The 12,523-nt window shown below is 41.0% G+C and overlaps 1 protein-coding gene across 4 annotated transcripts in view; it reads left to right on the top strand.

The window, feature by feature from the left end:
- The window catches only part of exd3 (exonuclease 3'-5' domain containing 3), a 39,635-nt gene that overhangs the window by 6,906 nt on the left and 20,206 nt on the right, over positions 1-12,523 (top strand). For all 4 annotated transcript variants that reach the window (XR_011686315.1, XM_071466181.1, XM_071466179.1 and 1 more), the window contains exons 8-19: positions 89-195; positions 269-342; positions 630-668; positions 791-957; positions 1,538-1,691; positions 1,876-2,074; positions 2,159-2,268; positions 3,130-3,313; positions 3,468-3,640; positions 4,330-4,548; positions 4,711-4,764; positions 4,888-5,019. Coding sequence is in view for 3 of the 4 variants with exons in the window: in XM_071466181.1 (XP_071322282.1) it covers positions 89-195; positions 269-342; positions 630-668; positions 791-957; positions 1,538-1,691; positions 1,876-2,074; positions 2,159-2,268; positions 3,130-3,313; positions 3,468-3,640; positions 4,330-4,548; positions 4,711-4,764; positions 4,888-5,019 (1,612 nt within the window). In the remaining variant the exon portion in view is untranslated. The remainder of the gene's footprint in view (positions 1-88; positions 196-268; positions 343-629; positions 669-790; positions 958-1,537; positions 1,692-1,875; positions 2,075-2,158; positions 2,269-3,129; positions 3,314-3,467; positions 3,641-4,329; positions 4,549-4,710; positions 4,765-4,887; positions 5,020-12,523) is intronic.

The raw sequence follows: 12,523 nt of genomic DNA, 5'->3' as shown, positions 1-12,523 counted from the left end.
ATGTTTGAATGTATGAGAACCTATACTGGACATGTAGGCATCAGGGTGCCGTTGTAAAAAATCTGTCTGATTGTGTGAATTTCCACAGGCAGTTCCCTCGCCTCTCTTTGTCCAAACACTGCATGAGCCAGATCCAGCCCAAAATGCTCACCAAACACATCCTACGACTCGCGGAGAAATTCAACATTGACCAAGGTGTGTGACAAGACACATGTGCAGTTTTTCATGTATTATGTGAAATGATTGTGATCTCCTGTTTTTGACACAGGACTGTGTCCCAATGCTCTTCACAAGAGGAGACTGAACTCTTTACGTTACCTCATGTACAAGAGGTTTGTGGAGGTAAAAGGTGCAGCACACTCACAAATTTAATAATAATAATATATACCAGGGATGTAATGTATGTGGTTTTTTTTTTTTTTATATATAACACTTCATATATACTACAAATGGTTGGCCGTTTGATTTAATTTTGAGATTTTACTGTTAAATCATTGCAAGATCTGTCTGCAAACTACAAATTAGACTTTTGAATTCATATCAGCCTGTGATGGGGGGGGTTACCTAGAAATGATTTAAAAATATTGACTTTGTAAATCCTTCAGTATTTCATTCTATTTCTCTTTTAGAAAAGCATGACAGAGGAGAACTGGAGTGACCACGCACAGGTAAGTTGTGCTTATAGATGTGTATTAACATGACAATGTTTAGATTAACTGTACTTAATATACATTAAGATGTGCAGGATGTGTATTTTTTTTAATTGCATGTCTGTATTATGCATGTATAGTATGTAGTGGCAGATGACCTTGAGCTGCAGATTAACTTGGTGGAGATGTTGGTGAAGTACTGCGGTCTCCAGAAAGCCTCTCAGTGGTCACTGAGATACAACATCCCCAGAAACCGACTTCCCTGTGGGGTATGGGAAACCCAGCAGAGTCTACCACCTGATAAGCAGTAAGTTTGCCAAAATATACATAAACACATCCTCTTACACAACTTGTGGTATTTGCAGGCTGTACTTGTTTATATATAGAGGAATAGTTGCAGCCTTTAAGTTTTATCCCAGAAGTGCAGCACTGAGCTGATATTTTCACCACATCCCCTTTCTCACACATTTCCCTTACATAACACAAGTGTGCTGTGTTGTTAAATTACTGATTTACACATTTTATGCCTCAAAGCTGCTGAACAATGTATCTCATTAACAAACATCTGGTACTGAAATATTAGACTTAATATTGGTTAAAGCTGTTACCAGGGTTTGAAAGAGAACCCCTTGAGTCTTCTAGTGGTGCATTTTTGTGAGATGTTAAGATGCTACATATCCCATATTTCATTGAGACACCATGCTAATTCATCATCTAATGTTGTGTGAGTTGAGTGGTTAGTTTTTATTTGGTTCTTTGTATCCATTTCTGTCTCTCTAATGAAGCTATGTATCCACTCTCATTGTACATTCACTGTCTCCTTTTCATCCCTTGTCTCCTTTTAATGTGCACACTTACAATAACACACATTTCTCACCTCTGATCAGACAGATATGTCTGAGTGATTCAGCACAAACTGAGGAGTGGATGCCATCTCAGTCTGACTGTCAGAAGTTCTACCAGGTGCCACTCACCAAAGACAAGGTTCACTTTGTGGACACGGCAGAAGCTCTCCAGAGATGTCGAAACATTGTGCTAAAGGTACAGAGAAGTAAATGACAGACAAAAAGAAAATAGTTGCCCTCTTTGTGTCATTAGTCAACCATTAGGTAAAATTTTGTTAATGGCTGGGGAGGCACTTGAGGGTACCTAATGAAAGTATTTATGGTTGTTTTTTTTGTTTTTTGTTGCTGACCTATCATCTCCTGTCTTTATTCTTTCCTAGGAAGGTGGTATAGTAGGAGTTGACATGGAGTGGCAGCCTACATTTGGCTGCATCTCGACTCAGCAAGTTGCCCTGATACAGCTCGCAGTTTCTGACCAGGTTTTCTTGTTGGACCTCTGTGCAAACGGATTCTGTCAACACCCAGATACTATAAGCTTCATCAGGAGCTTGTTCTCTGAAAGAAATGTCCTTAAACTGGGTAAACAACAGTCTTGATAAAAGTTATATCAAATTTACTTGAGGCCTTTCTGCCCCTCATGTTTCTCCATTTATTTCCATTTAGGTTACGGTATGACAGGGGATCTCAAGTCTCTCTTGGCCACCTGGCATCAGTTTTTACAGGAGCCACTGAAGATGGAGGGGGTGCTTGATCTTCTTAGTATACACCAAAAGGTAACATTATCTTGTCATTCACGTAACTTTATACAAAAGAGTTCTAAATTAAATTTCGCACAGAGGGGTATAATTCAGGTTCTGATTTAATACATTTTCAAAAAAAGCAAACATCATGCTTGACAATATAATATATTTCTAATTTGTAATTGTTATAACACATTTATTTTCAATTTATCACAACATTCATCATATACATGTTTGTAAACGCATAATAGTTGTAACTTTAGAATGGTTAAGGCAAACCTAATGATTTTCTCAGCAAGTCAGTTTTTTGGTACTTGGCTGGCGTGAACTGAGCAGGCTTCGTCTGTTTCAGCTTGACAAGCACCAGTATTTGTAGACTACTTGTCCACTGTGCCCCATGCAACCAGGGATACTGCACTAGAGGTTGTAACTAATTTGCTTTGTTTATAGAGAACACTGTTCCTGGCTATATTTGGATGCTAGCCCTGGTACATACTGCTGCTGTGGCCCAGTAGTTTGCCTGAGATATATGTAGCTGAGGTCACAGTCTCGAAGGGGGACAGGAATGTGGAAATGGCAACACGGGCCAGTAACTGATGAGGTTTCTTCACCATCTGCTGGAGCAGGCTGCATGTTGCAGGATGTTAGGAGTGCAAGGAATATTTTGTGAAATCACAAGGAATGTCCGGTTGAAACAGGATGATGTGGCAGGTTATAAGGAGGGAGGGACTGCTTAAAAGGCATTGCCTGGATCCATGCATTGTCACAAATTCTAGATCATGTAAAATTAACGAAGTTGCTTGAATTACATCCATGGAAAGAGGTTTTTAGTGAAAAGATATTCAACACTGGGCCATTTAATTATGTGTTTCATGTCTGTGATGCCTCATATAGATCCAGAGTAGAAAGGTCAACAGGACTCAGAATGGCCCTAAAGAGGTGATGGTTGGAGAGGACTCTGCAGAGAAAGGCCTCAGTCTACTGGTACAACAGGTCCTGGGAAGGCCCCTGGACAAGACAGAACAGATGTCCCACTGGGAGAAACGTCCACTGCGCATCAGCCAAATTAGATATGCAGGTAAGCTTTTACACATGCAGAGACACACAATGACAGGGAGACAGATGGTCGCTGTTCTTTTCACTATAGAATATCAAAGATTATTTTGTTATCCCCTGACGAGCTGCAAACCATTAAAACCCTTTTTCTCTCTCGTTTCTTAACCTCCTTTTAGTGGCAGATGCCTACTGTTTGCTGGATGTGTACTCAGTCCTCTCCAGGAACCCAGAATACTTTGGGCTGCCAGCTGACCTGCGCAGCATCTCTTCAAGCCAATCAGGGAAGAGTGGAGACAAGAAGCAGAAGGAGAAACAGGCCAAGCAGAAGAAACAGGCCCTTGGCATAGAGGTCAGGGCCAAGTGCCTTTGTTTTTTTTAGCAATTGATGTTATTGGCAGAGTTTAATTATTTCTATAAGGTTGCCGTGAACATGAAGATATGAAGATAATTAATAAAGTCACAAGCTTTCAAGAGAGTCAAAATACAGAGGATTTATATGTAGTTCAGAAAAACGTACTTTTCTTTCACTATACTTTTTCTAAGATGTCAGACAGACAATGTTTTTCATTAATGAGATAAGAAAATGTGAAAGCTAGAATCCATTTTCAACTTAACCTATTATTGACATTTTGACTCTGAATAAGTGTAATGTGGTTTAAGGTCATTAGAAACATTTCTGTTCAAACATGTTCCTGTCAGGATTAGCCCTTTCCACAGGCTGCTATTGTGAATTATAAAGAACTTTTTTTTTTTATTTCAAAGATTCATTGTGCTAATATATTTACCATTTCTTAAGTATGCAATAACCTTGGATCTTGTGAATGAAACCCCCAACTGAAGAACCTGGGGTTGAGCATCCAACCTACAACGAGGGATAATATGTATTTGACCAGACTCTTGAGCAGTCCCTCTGAGCTCCAGGGGTGCGGTTGTATAGCTCACCCTGTGCTTTGACCTCCCTGCACTGTGGTGCAAGTGAAAAGAAAATCCCCCTGTGGGGATCAGTTAAGTATCACATTATTGCCTCTGTCCATTTAGGAATTTCAGGGGGCTCAAAGGGTCAGTCCCCCTCACTCTGACACAGAGAAAGGCCTCCTGTGTGGCAAGACTCCCTCAGAAGATTCCCCCCCTTTGCCCCCCCAGCAGTTGAGGGTGGTGTGTGACAACATGCTACAGGGACTCGGGAGGTACCTGCGCTGTTTAGGAGTTGACGTGGTCATGTTGGAGAACACTGACGATCACAGAGTAGCAGCAAAGGTGAGTTAGTAGTCTGGACTGAGAACATACAGAGACAATACATCCATACAGAAGAAGATAAGTCAAACAGAAATACTACATATTGTAGATAACCAATAATGGTGGTACCACATTTATTTAATGTGTGTTAATTTGCCCTTATGTTTATTTGTTGTGTGTCAGTTAGCACAAGCTGAAGGCCGTGTCATACTCACATGTGGACAACCATTTCAAAGTGTAAGTAGTAACTAATGTGAAGTCAGGAACAAATCAAGTCAAGTGTGCAAGCTCATGATGCTTTTTGCTGTGTTTCCTGTTTGCTAGTTTACGTTTGTTACCTCTGTTCTCCCATATTTCTAGTTGCGTTCCCAGGTGGGTGAGGGTCGCTGTCTGTCCCTAGACTGTTCCGAAAAGGCCAGAGACCAGGCTGTTCGAGTCCTCAAACACTTCAACGTCCAACCCACTCCCGGCGATATATTCAGCCGCTGCCAGGTAGGAAAGTTGAAGCTGGTTCTGAATGCTTTTTAAACTGAACCTTGTATAATCTTTAAGACCACCTGAGGCCTGTGTCAATCTTCTAACTAAAATAGTGTCAGTGATCCAAAGTCCACCATCCAAAGTCTGAATGTTCACTGAGACAGAACACAGCCCAGCTTTACAACAATGTAGGGGCTGCATTGAAGGTGGGCGTGTTGTTTCAGGTACCAGTGAGACTGTGAAATATAGTCCAGGAAGTCCAGTTTGAGCAACAGAATTTGAGACCGTATCAGATGCCAAAACACTTCACAACGATTTATAATACTGGTTGACAGGATTTTATGTCTTGAAAGTTATCACAGTGGCAATTATTTTATCTTTCATTGCAATGTTTACGAGGTAAATGGTAGAAATAAGGTGTTCATGTATAAGTAATCCATCAGTGATGTCTGCTTGCATGTATGTGAATGGCCCTGCCAGATGACGTTGCATTGTGTTGCAGTAAAAGTTGTCTCATGGTCTTTTTTTCGCCAGATCTTTGCATTTGTGTAGTTATTTTTTGCCAGAGGCCTCTGCTTTGGCACCATCAACTGGCCTCATTCAAGTGAATGAAGAGGCTGCGTTTTTTCACACATGCAGTAGTCAGTCTGAACACAGTCAAAGACGGAAGAGGCAGATAAAATAGGGAGGAAGGAGGAGGATGATAGACATCTAGAGGTAAATGTTGATTGAAGGAAAATTACATCCATACAATTCACAATCATTCCAACATATTACATACCACATACTACGTTTATGTTTTAGGCATTTAGCTGATGCTTATACACATAAAAACATTTGGTGGGAAAGAGGAAAAAGCTTGAGTTCTTGTATCTGGGAGAAGGAGAAGCAACTTAAATGCTCAGGCAATATTTCTGTGGTTATGAAACATGGCTGAACTGGTTAATTTCCTGAATTGTGAGAACAAAGCTTGTGGTGGCTGTGGTGTATTGTGTAATCTTGAATGAAAGTGGAAGAAATTAATACACCATAAAAGGAAATGGAGAAAAGGGCTTTAAAAAACCCTCTATTGTACTTGTTTGTTAGATGTGTTGTCAGTGGGGCAGATGAAGGTGAGGGCCTTGACATGTCGAACTCTGGCTACAAGTCACTTCTCTTTTGGGGAAAAAGCTGAAGCTAGTTCAGGAGGTGAAGCTACACAAACTTGATATCGTTTGGCTAACCTCTACATGCTCCTGAACCAAACTCTTGTATAAGGCCTGGGGCCTCCTTCTCCAGTGTTGCCAAGGGGGAGAGAATGTCTGAGATTTCACCTCTGTTGGACTGTGTCTTGCGGTCTCTTTCACAAGTGAGGTGAAGATGGAGTGAGGGATTGGCAGGCAGATGTGGGTGTTGTACTGGATTGTTGTGGTGTTGTGATTGAAAGAAGGACACTGCAGATAAAAGTGGCGGAAAGAGCCGCTGAACCTTCTTGTTGAAAGCCAGTTCAGGCTGTGTGGTTGTCTAATCAGCAGACCTCCTGGTTTCCTCCCTGTGGAGGTATTCTGGGCATGTCCAACTGGCAAGAGCCCCTGGGGCAGACCCCGGAGATGCTGGAGGGATTGCATATCCCATCTGTCCTGGGAGTTTCTCAGGACCCCCCGGAGGAGCTGGAGGACGTGGCTGGGAAGAGGGATGTCTGGGTTATGTTGCTTAGCTTGCTGCCATCACAAACTGGACCTGTGCAAGTGTTGAAAATGGAATGATAGATGGATGAATGAGAAAAAAATGGCAAAGACTGAGGGGTATTAAACCTGAGAACTTTAAAGCTTTCTAAGAACTTTTTCAGGAAGTGTAACACAATGAGTTTCAGAGAAATTTAACTAAGGAACCAGTATGGGAAAGAGTTAAACTTGGAGGAGTAATGAAACTAGATATAATGTAATATCTATGTTTCCTCAAAAGCCTTTCGGTATCATGTTCTTCTTTCTCCAGTCACAGAAACATTAATTTGTATGAATGTACTGTGTTATTCTAAATTATTTGTTCATGTTTGTGAGTTGCTATCAAATGCTAGATTTATGGTATCTGACCTGTAGATATCTCCCTGGGTGGCTGTTAAGGGAAACCCGTGTCTGCTCCGACGGCTGTGTTTGTGTTTGTATGTGGCGGCAGTGGTGGTCACCGGGAGGGGTATCTTTGTAGGACAGTTTCTAAACTTGGGTGTTCTGGTATGCTCCTAGTAGGGGACCCTAAATGTGTCAAGATACACCACCGGGGGTGTTTGTGTCAGGCACAATATGTTTAAAATCTGGACCACCTTGTTGCTACCTCCTGTCTTGATATGATGATGCCCCAAACAAGCTAGTTCAGGAGGTGAAGCTACAGACACAGACACACACACACGCACACCAAAAAAATCTGCCTGAAACGATCAGTGGCCATATGGTCACCCACCTACCTTCCCTATTTATTGGTGACTCCTGACGCCACTTCAAGGGGAAGTCGCTTTGATATATTATCACCAATGAAGGCCAAATGTGACCTCTAAAATCATACTAGTAGCATCTGCGCCTCAGATCTTTCCCATACTTCAGGCAGTTGAGAAAAATTTTATCTTAGGATGTGGGTAATTTGTTTACAACCTCAACCAGGGCATGACCATCTGCTTTAAACAGGATGAATGGAAATGACAACTATCTGAAAAGGCACTGCCTTTGCTTTTTTTTTATTATTCCTCAATGGTTTTCTGAAATCAAATATTTTAAACTTTATTATCTAGAAGTGTCATTTCTAAAAATGTATAGTATAGTATAGTATTTGTAGTATATTCAAACACTTTACCTTAGGGATGCAGGTTATAAAATACAATATGCAGTTCATATTAAAGTTGATTACAGTTTGAATAGTTTATATTTTATATTACAGTATTTCACTGAAAATGAAATACTGTAATACCAAATTAAGCTGGACATGATTTGTGTGTATAGGTGTGAGAGAGAGTTTCACCCTGGGGGCTGCTCCACGGGCCACCCAGGCGAAGTTAACCCCTTTGTTAACTGATTGTGGAGCTCTGTGATTAGCAATGGATGGGTTAGTTTCTCTCCCTTTGTCTCTCCCTCATGCACTTACACAACTGATGAATGTCATGAGGGAAGAGAAGTAAAAAAGAAAAAAGACAGAGAAGAGGAGATTAACCACAGTCTTGTGTACGTTTGTGTAAAGATTGTGCAGGGAAAGGGTTAATGTTTGTCTCTGTGTATCAATAGGCCACACAGAGATTTTAGAGGCATAGGAATGTGTGTCCACCATGGAGACCCCAAGAGTGAAGGGGAGATGTAGGGGGGCTTCATGTGTATGCATGTCCTTGTCTGTAGACTGCATACAGTCATGATGATATATGGTAAAATCTGTGATGTTTGACAGTTTGAAAGAAATATTAATATAACAATAACATTTGACATCTTAGTAACTTCATACTCATGCCTGTTTGTAGGAAAACTTTGTTATGTATTGTTATAAAGGCCCATTTACAGACAGGCATTGTTATACTATAAAAAATATAAAACAAAATAAAATAAACATGGCAGGGGTTTTCCACACAGGATGAACAGGATAAATAGAAGAGAAACACTCATTATTTAAAAATACATTGGCAGAAGACTAAATGCAGTGTGGCTACGAGACTTACCAGCAAATAATTGTCAATACAGCCTTTAGATTATTAAGTAAAGTACGGTTTTATATTCATCCATATTCTTTTTGCCAATTTCATATCTAAACGCATCTGCTCCTGGTTTTGTCGCCACATTTATACTATTTTCAGCTGATTATGTGACAGAAATCTAACTGGCTCCCCTTAAAGTCATCATGACATATAAAAGTCATTCTTGTTCAAATGGCTTATTCTAACGTGGCTGTATTTTTAGGTACACTTTGTAATTTTTCAGCTGAAATGAATATAGCTCTGTCACTTCCCTCTGCCACAAGTGAAAACTACAAGATGTGAATATATATATATGTGTTTGAATATTGATGTGTGGAATAAACACAGTCTTACTTAAAATAATGCATTTATTTTGAAATAATAAATATTTGTCGATAGATTATCCACAATACATCAATTTGTAGAACCTCAAAAAATGCCTCAAAAAGAAAGAAAGAAAGAAAGAAGGATAAAGTAACTGCGTTAAGATGTTGACATGTGTCACAGTATTTAACTTAGTCCTTAGTCCTGAAATGTCATCTCTGTGGATTCCTGCAAGGGGTAGGGTGAGAGGGTGGAGTTGGCGATTGGTCCATCACAGTTTCCTTACTCAGCTATCCTATCCCCACCACTAATGCCTATTGCGTCTATACTTTCCATGTATATACACACATACACACACACACTTCCGTTGGGTTGCACAGTTCCATCAGATGTCCCATACTGGCCTTTTATAGACATGTTGAGATAGCAGAGATTGCCTTAGAGATAGACATGAAATCAACCAAGCACACACACACACACATACAATGATGCGCACACATGGTCAAAACCTAAAACCGATAAACACATACGACGCCATTATACACACGTACAGTCATCTCACATCTCAAACACACACACACACACACACAGAGCACTTGAGAGCTAACTGACTCGGTAACAGAGGCACACACACTCTGTCGTAGACATTACTGCAGCAGAAACACTGGTTCCCACGCACCAGACTACTGGGGAAGTGAAAACAAGAGCAACAGGAACCGCCACACCGTGAGAGGGAGGGGTGGGAGGGATGGGGGGGTTAGGGAGAGGAAAAGGGGAGGGAGGAAGGGAGAGAAGTGAGAACAGAGGTGATGGCAGGGAGGTAAAAAAGGCAGAGAGAGAAAGCAAACAGCACTGAAAGAAAATTAAAAGCAAGCGAGTCAGAGATAGGGAGAATGATAAAAATAACATGGATTAGATGAGACTGTATTACATAGACTGCATGGGGGGAGGTCAGAAATAAGCAGTTGGTGTGCAAGTGAGATGAGTGTTGGTTGAGTGAGGAAGGGTGAGAGGAAGAGAGAGTGTCTGAGAAAGGTGGCATTGAAGGAGGGAGGGTGGTGGAGGAGGGTGAGACAATAGAAAGACTTGTTGTCTGTCCTTTGATCTATAAAGAGAGCCGCGGGCTGAGAAACAGGAGGAATGTGAGAGGTTGAGACACGTTTAAAGTTACTCTTCACTGGCTATGTGTGAATTTTTGTGTGTATATTTATCCACGTGTGAGTTAGTCAGAATTTACATATGTGTTCAAATTCAGGAGAAAACCGGTGATGCTTGTTTTCACACCTGCTGCTAATTTTTAAATACACATGTGCACAGCTTTTTTAGATGGCCACAAATATACACAGTGTCATACTTTGGTCACACGCCGACTATGAAATTGTCACAGTTCATTGTTTGTGTGTTTGAGCACTGTGGCTTCATCTGAAGTCTCTGTGCAGATACTGTTCTTCGTGCATGGTGACAAAACAGGGGTCGAATTTTATGTGTCCCGCCTATTTCCCACTCTCCCTCCCCTCTCCGGAGACTAGAGGGGAGCGACGGCAAGAGAGAGAAGGAGGCCACGGTGGGGTGGGGGGGTGGGGGGGCATTCCATAGGCACGCCAAGACATTCCGAGGGAAACCATCCCAAATATTTCCCACTGTGTGTAGCAAGGGCTCCGCGTCTCCTGTTACTTGCGCACACACACACCCATGCAGTTTGAGAAAGTGCGAAAGTTGAACACACATACACACACACACACTGGGAGAAAGTGCTGCTCACACATAACACAGGTCATTCTCACCACCACTCTTTGTGGCGCGTACACATGTAGATAGTTAGTGGGTGCAGCTATGAGTGACTGATGGGCAGCCTGTACGTTCATCTCCTTTGTCTTTTTTTTTTTTTGTCTCAGGGGCGACGTGCTGTCTGTCCGTCTGTCCGTTTGTCTGTCTGTCTGTCTGCCTGTCTGTCTGCAGGGGAGCCTGATCAGGAAAAGCCAGTGTAATTGTTGTGTCACCCCAATGTGAGTTTATGAATGACAGAGTAAGTAAGACATAACCACAAATATTAAGCTTTCACGAAGGCACTCAGGGTGTAATGATCTCTGTGGTGACGAGTCATTCATCAGAAAGCACTGCAATTCATAAGGAAGTCATTGAAAGGAGAACAATGGTTCATAGTCTTATGCAAGAGTAAATATCAGTCATATTTATTACAATATGTACAGTACAGATGTATTGGATTAATAGGAAAATAAACAAAGTATTAGGACTGGGTGATATGGTTTAACTCAATAATAATATTGATATTTTCTGATAAACTGTACATACATCAGGATATGGCAGAAAGTAGTTCAAATGGGATATAAAACAACCAAACAAATGTTCAAAGCAATGAACTGCGCTCCACTGCTATACTTTACATGAAACATGTATAAAAGAAAAACTTTATGTTTTAAAGTTTGAGAACAGAAGTTTCAGATCACACCACCAGAATACTTATGTCCACAAATGGTAATGAATAGAATATGTATGTATGTGTATAAAATATGACTAAAACAACAACGTTTGCTTTATTAATATTTTTATTGTAGTGTTATTCATCGATTGGCCCCTACGAAGCAGTCACACGAGAATCCCTGTGTAGATATCCACATTTGAGCTGCGGCAGATGGATGTTACAAGCAGCCAGTCTTCTGTAGTATCACAGTTGTGGGTCAGTGTTGAATATGTGAGAAGCAGGCTTTTTGTTTTTGGAAGTGGTGTGAAAATCTCTCAGAAAAACCTGCAGCTTGTAACCTGTGGGATGCGTCTTTAGTGTCCCTGACTCATTTTGAAGTTGATCCTCATGGCTGTCTGAGCAGACACAATAGCAGATACATGTACACACAAACAGATAGATAAGGAAGAAGATGAGCCATCACTCACAGAGCATCTACCCTATAAAAAAAAAAAAAAAAAAATCATGCCTCCTTTTCCCACAGTCAAGTTGGCCCCAGGGATAGCATAGCAACGCAATGACACCTGTGTATGCGGGTGCGTGCATGATATGTATCTGTGTGTGTATGTGTGGTTGTGTGTCAATGTGTAATCGCTCAAACGGTGCTGAGGTTTTCTTGGGGGGGCAGGTGAATGTGTTTATAGGTTGTTTATTGGGACATTTAATAATCATTCAAAAGATAATAATCAGCTAAGAAGCTGGTTCCTGCTGTTTCCAGTTTTCTGTACACTCAGTGCAGGTGTTATGTGTGTTGTGACACTGACTTATTAGTCTATGTGTGTGATCAAACAATCTCTTTGCTTGTTTGTTTGCCAACCACCCACAGCAAACCCCCAAAATCTGATAGCGAAATGTCACTGTGGTTGGAACTTTTACACCATATATACTGTAAATATAAACTGTACTTTTTTTTTTTTTTAATTATTTTGCCTGAGACAGTGTAGACATGACCAGAGTATTTCTCTTTTCTCTCTTTTCTCGCTTTCCTCTCAGTCGCTCTGCTTTATTTCACCTCTGCCGTTACTATT

This window comes from Trachinotus anak, unplaced genomic scaffold (genome assembly GCF_046630095.1).
Source record: "Trachinotus anak isolate AG129_WGS33_773 ecotype Australia unplaced genomic scaffold, CSIRO_AGI_Tana_v1 ptg000028l, whole genome shotgun sequence".
NCBI lineage: Eukaryota > Metazoa > Chordata > Actinopteri > Carangiformes > Carangidae > Trachinotus > Trachinotus anak.
This window is presented reverse-complemented; position numbering and strand designations above follow the sequence as displayed.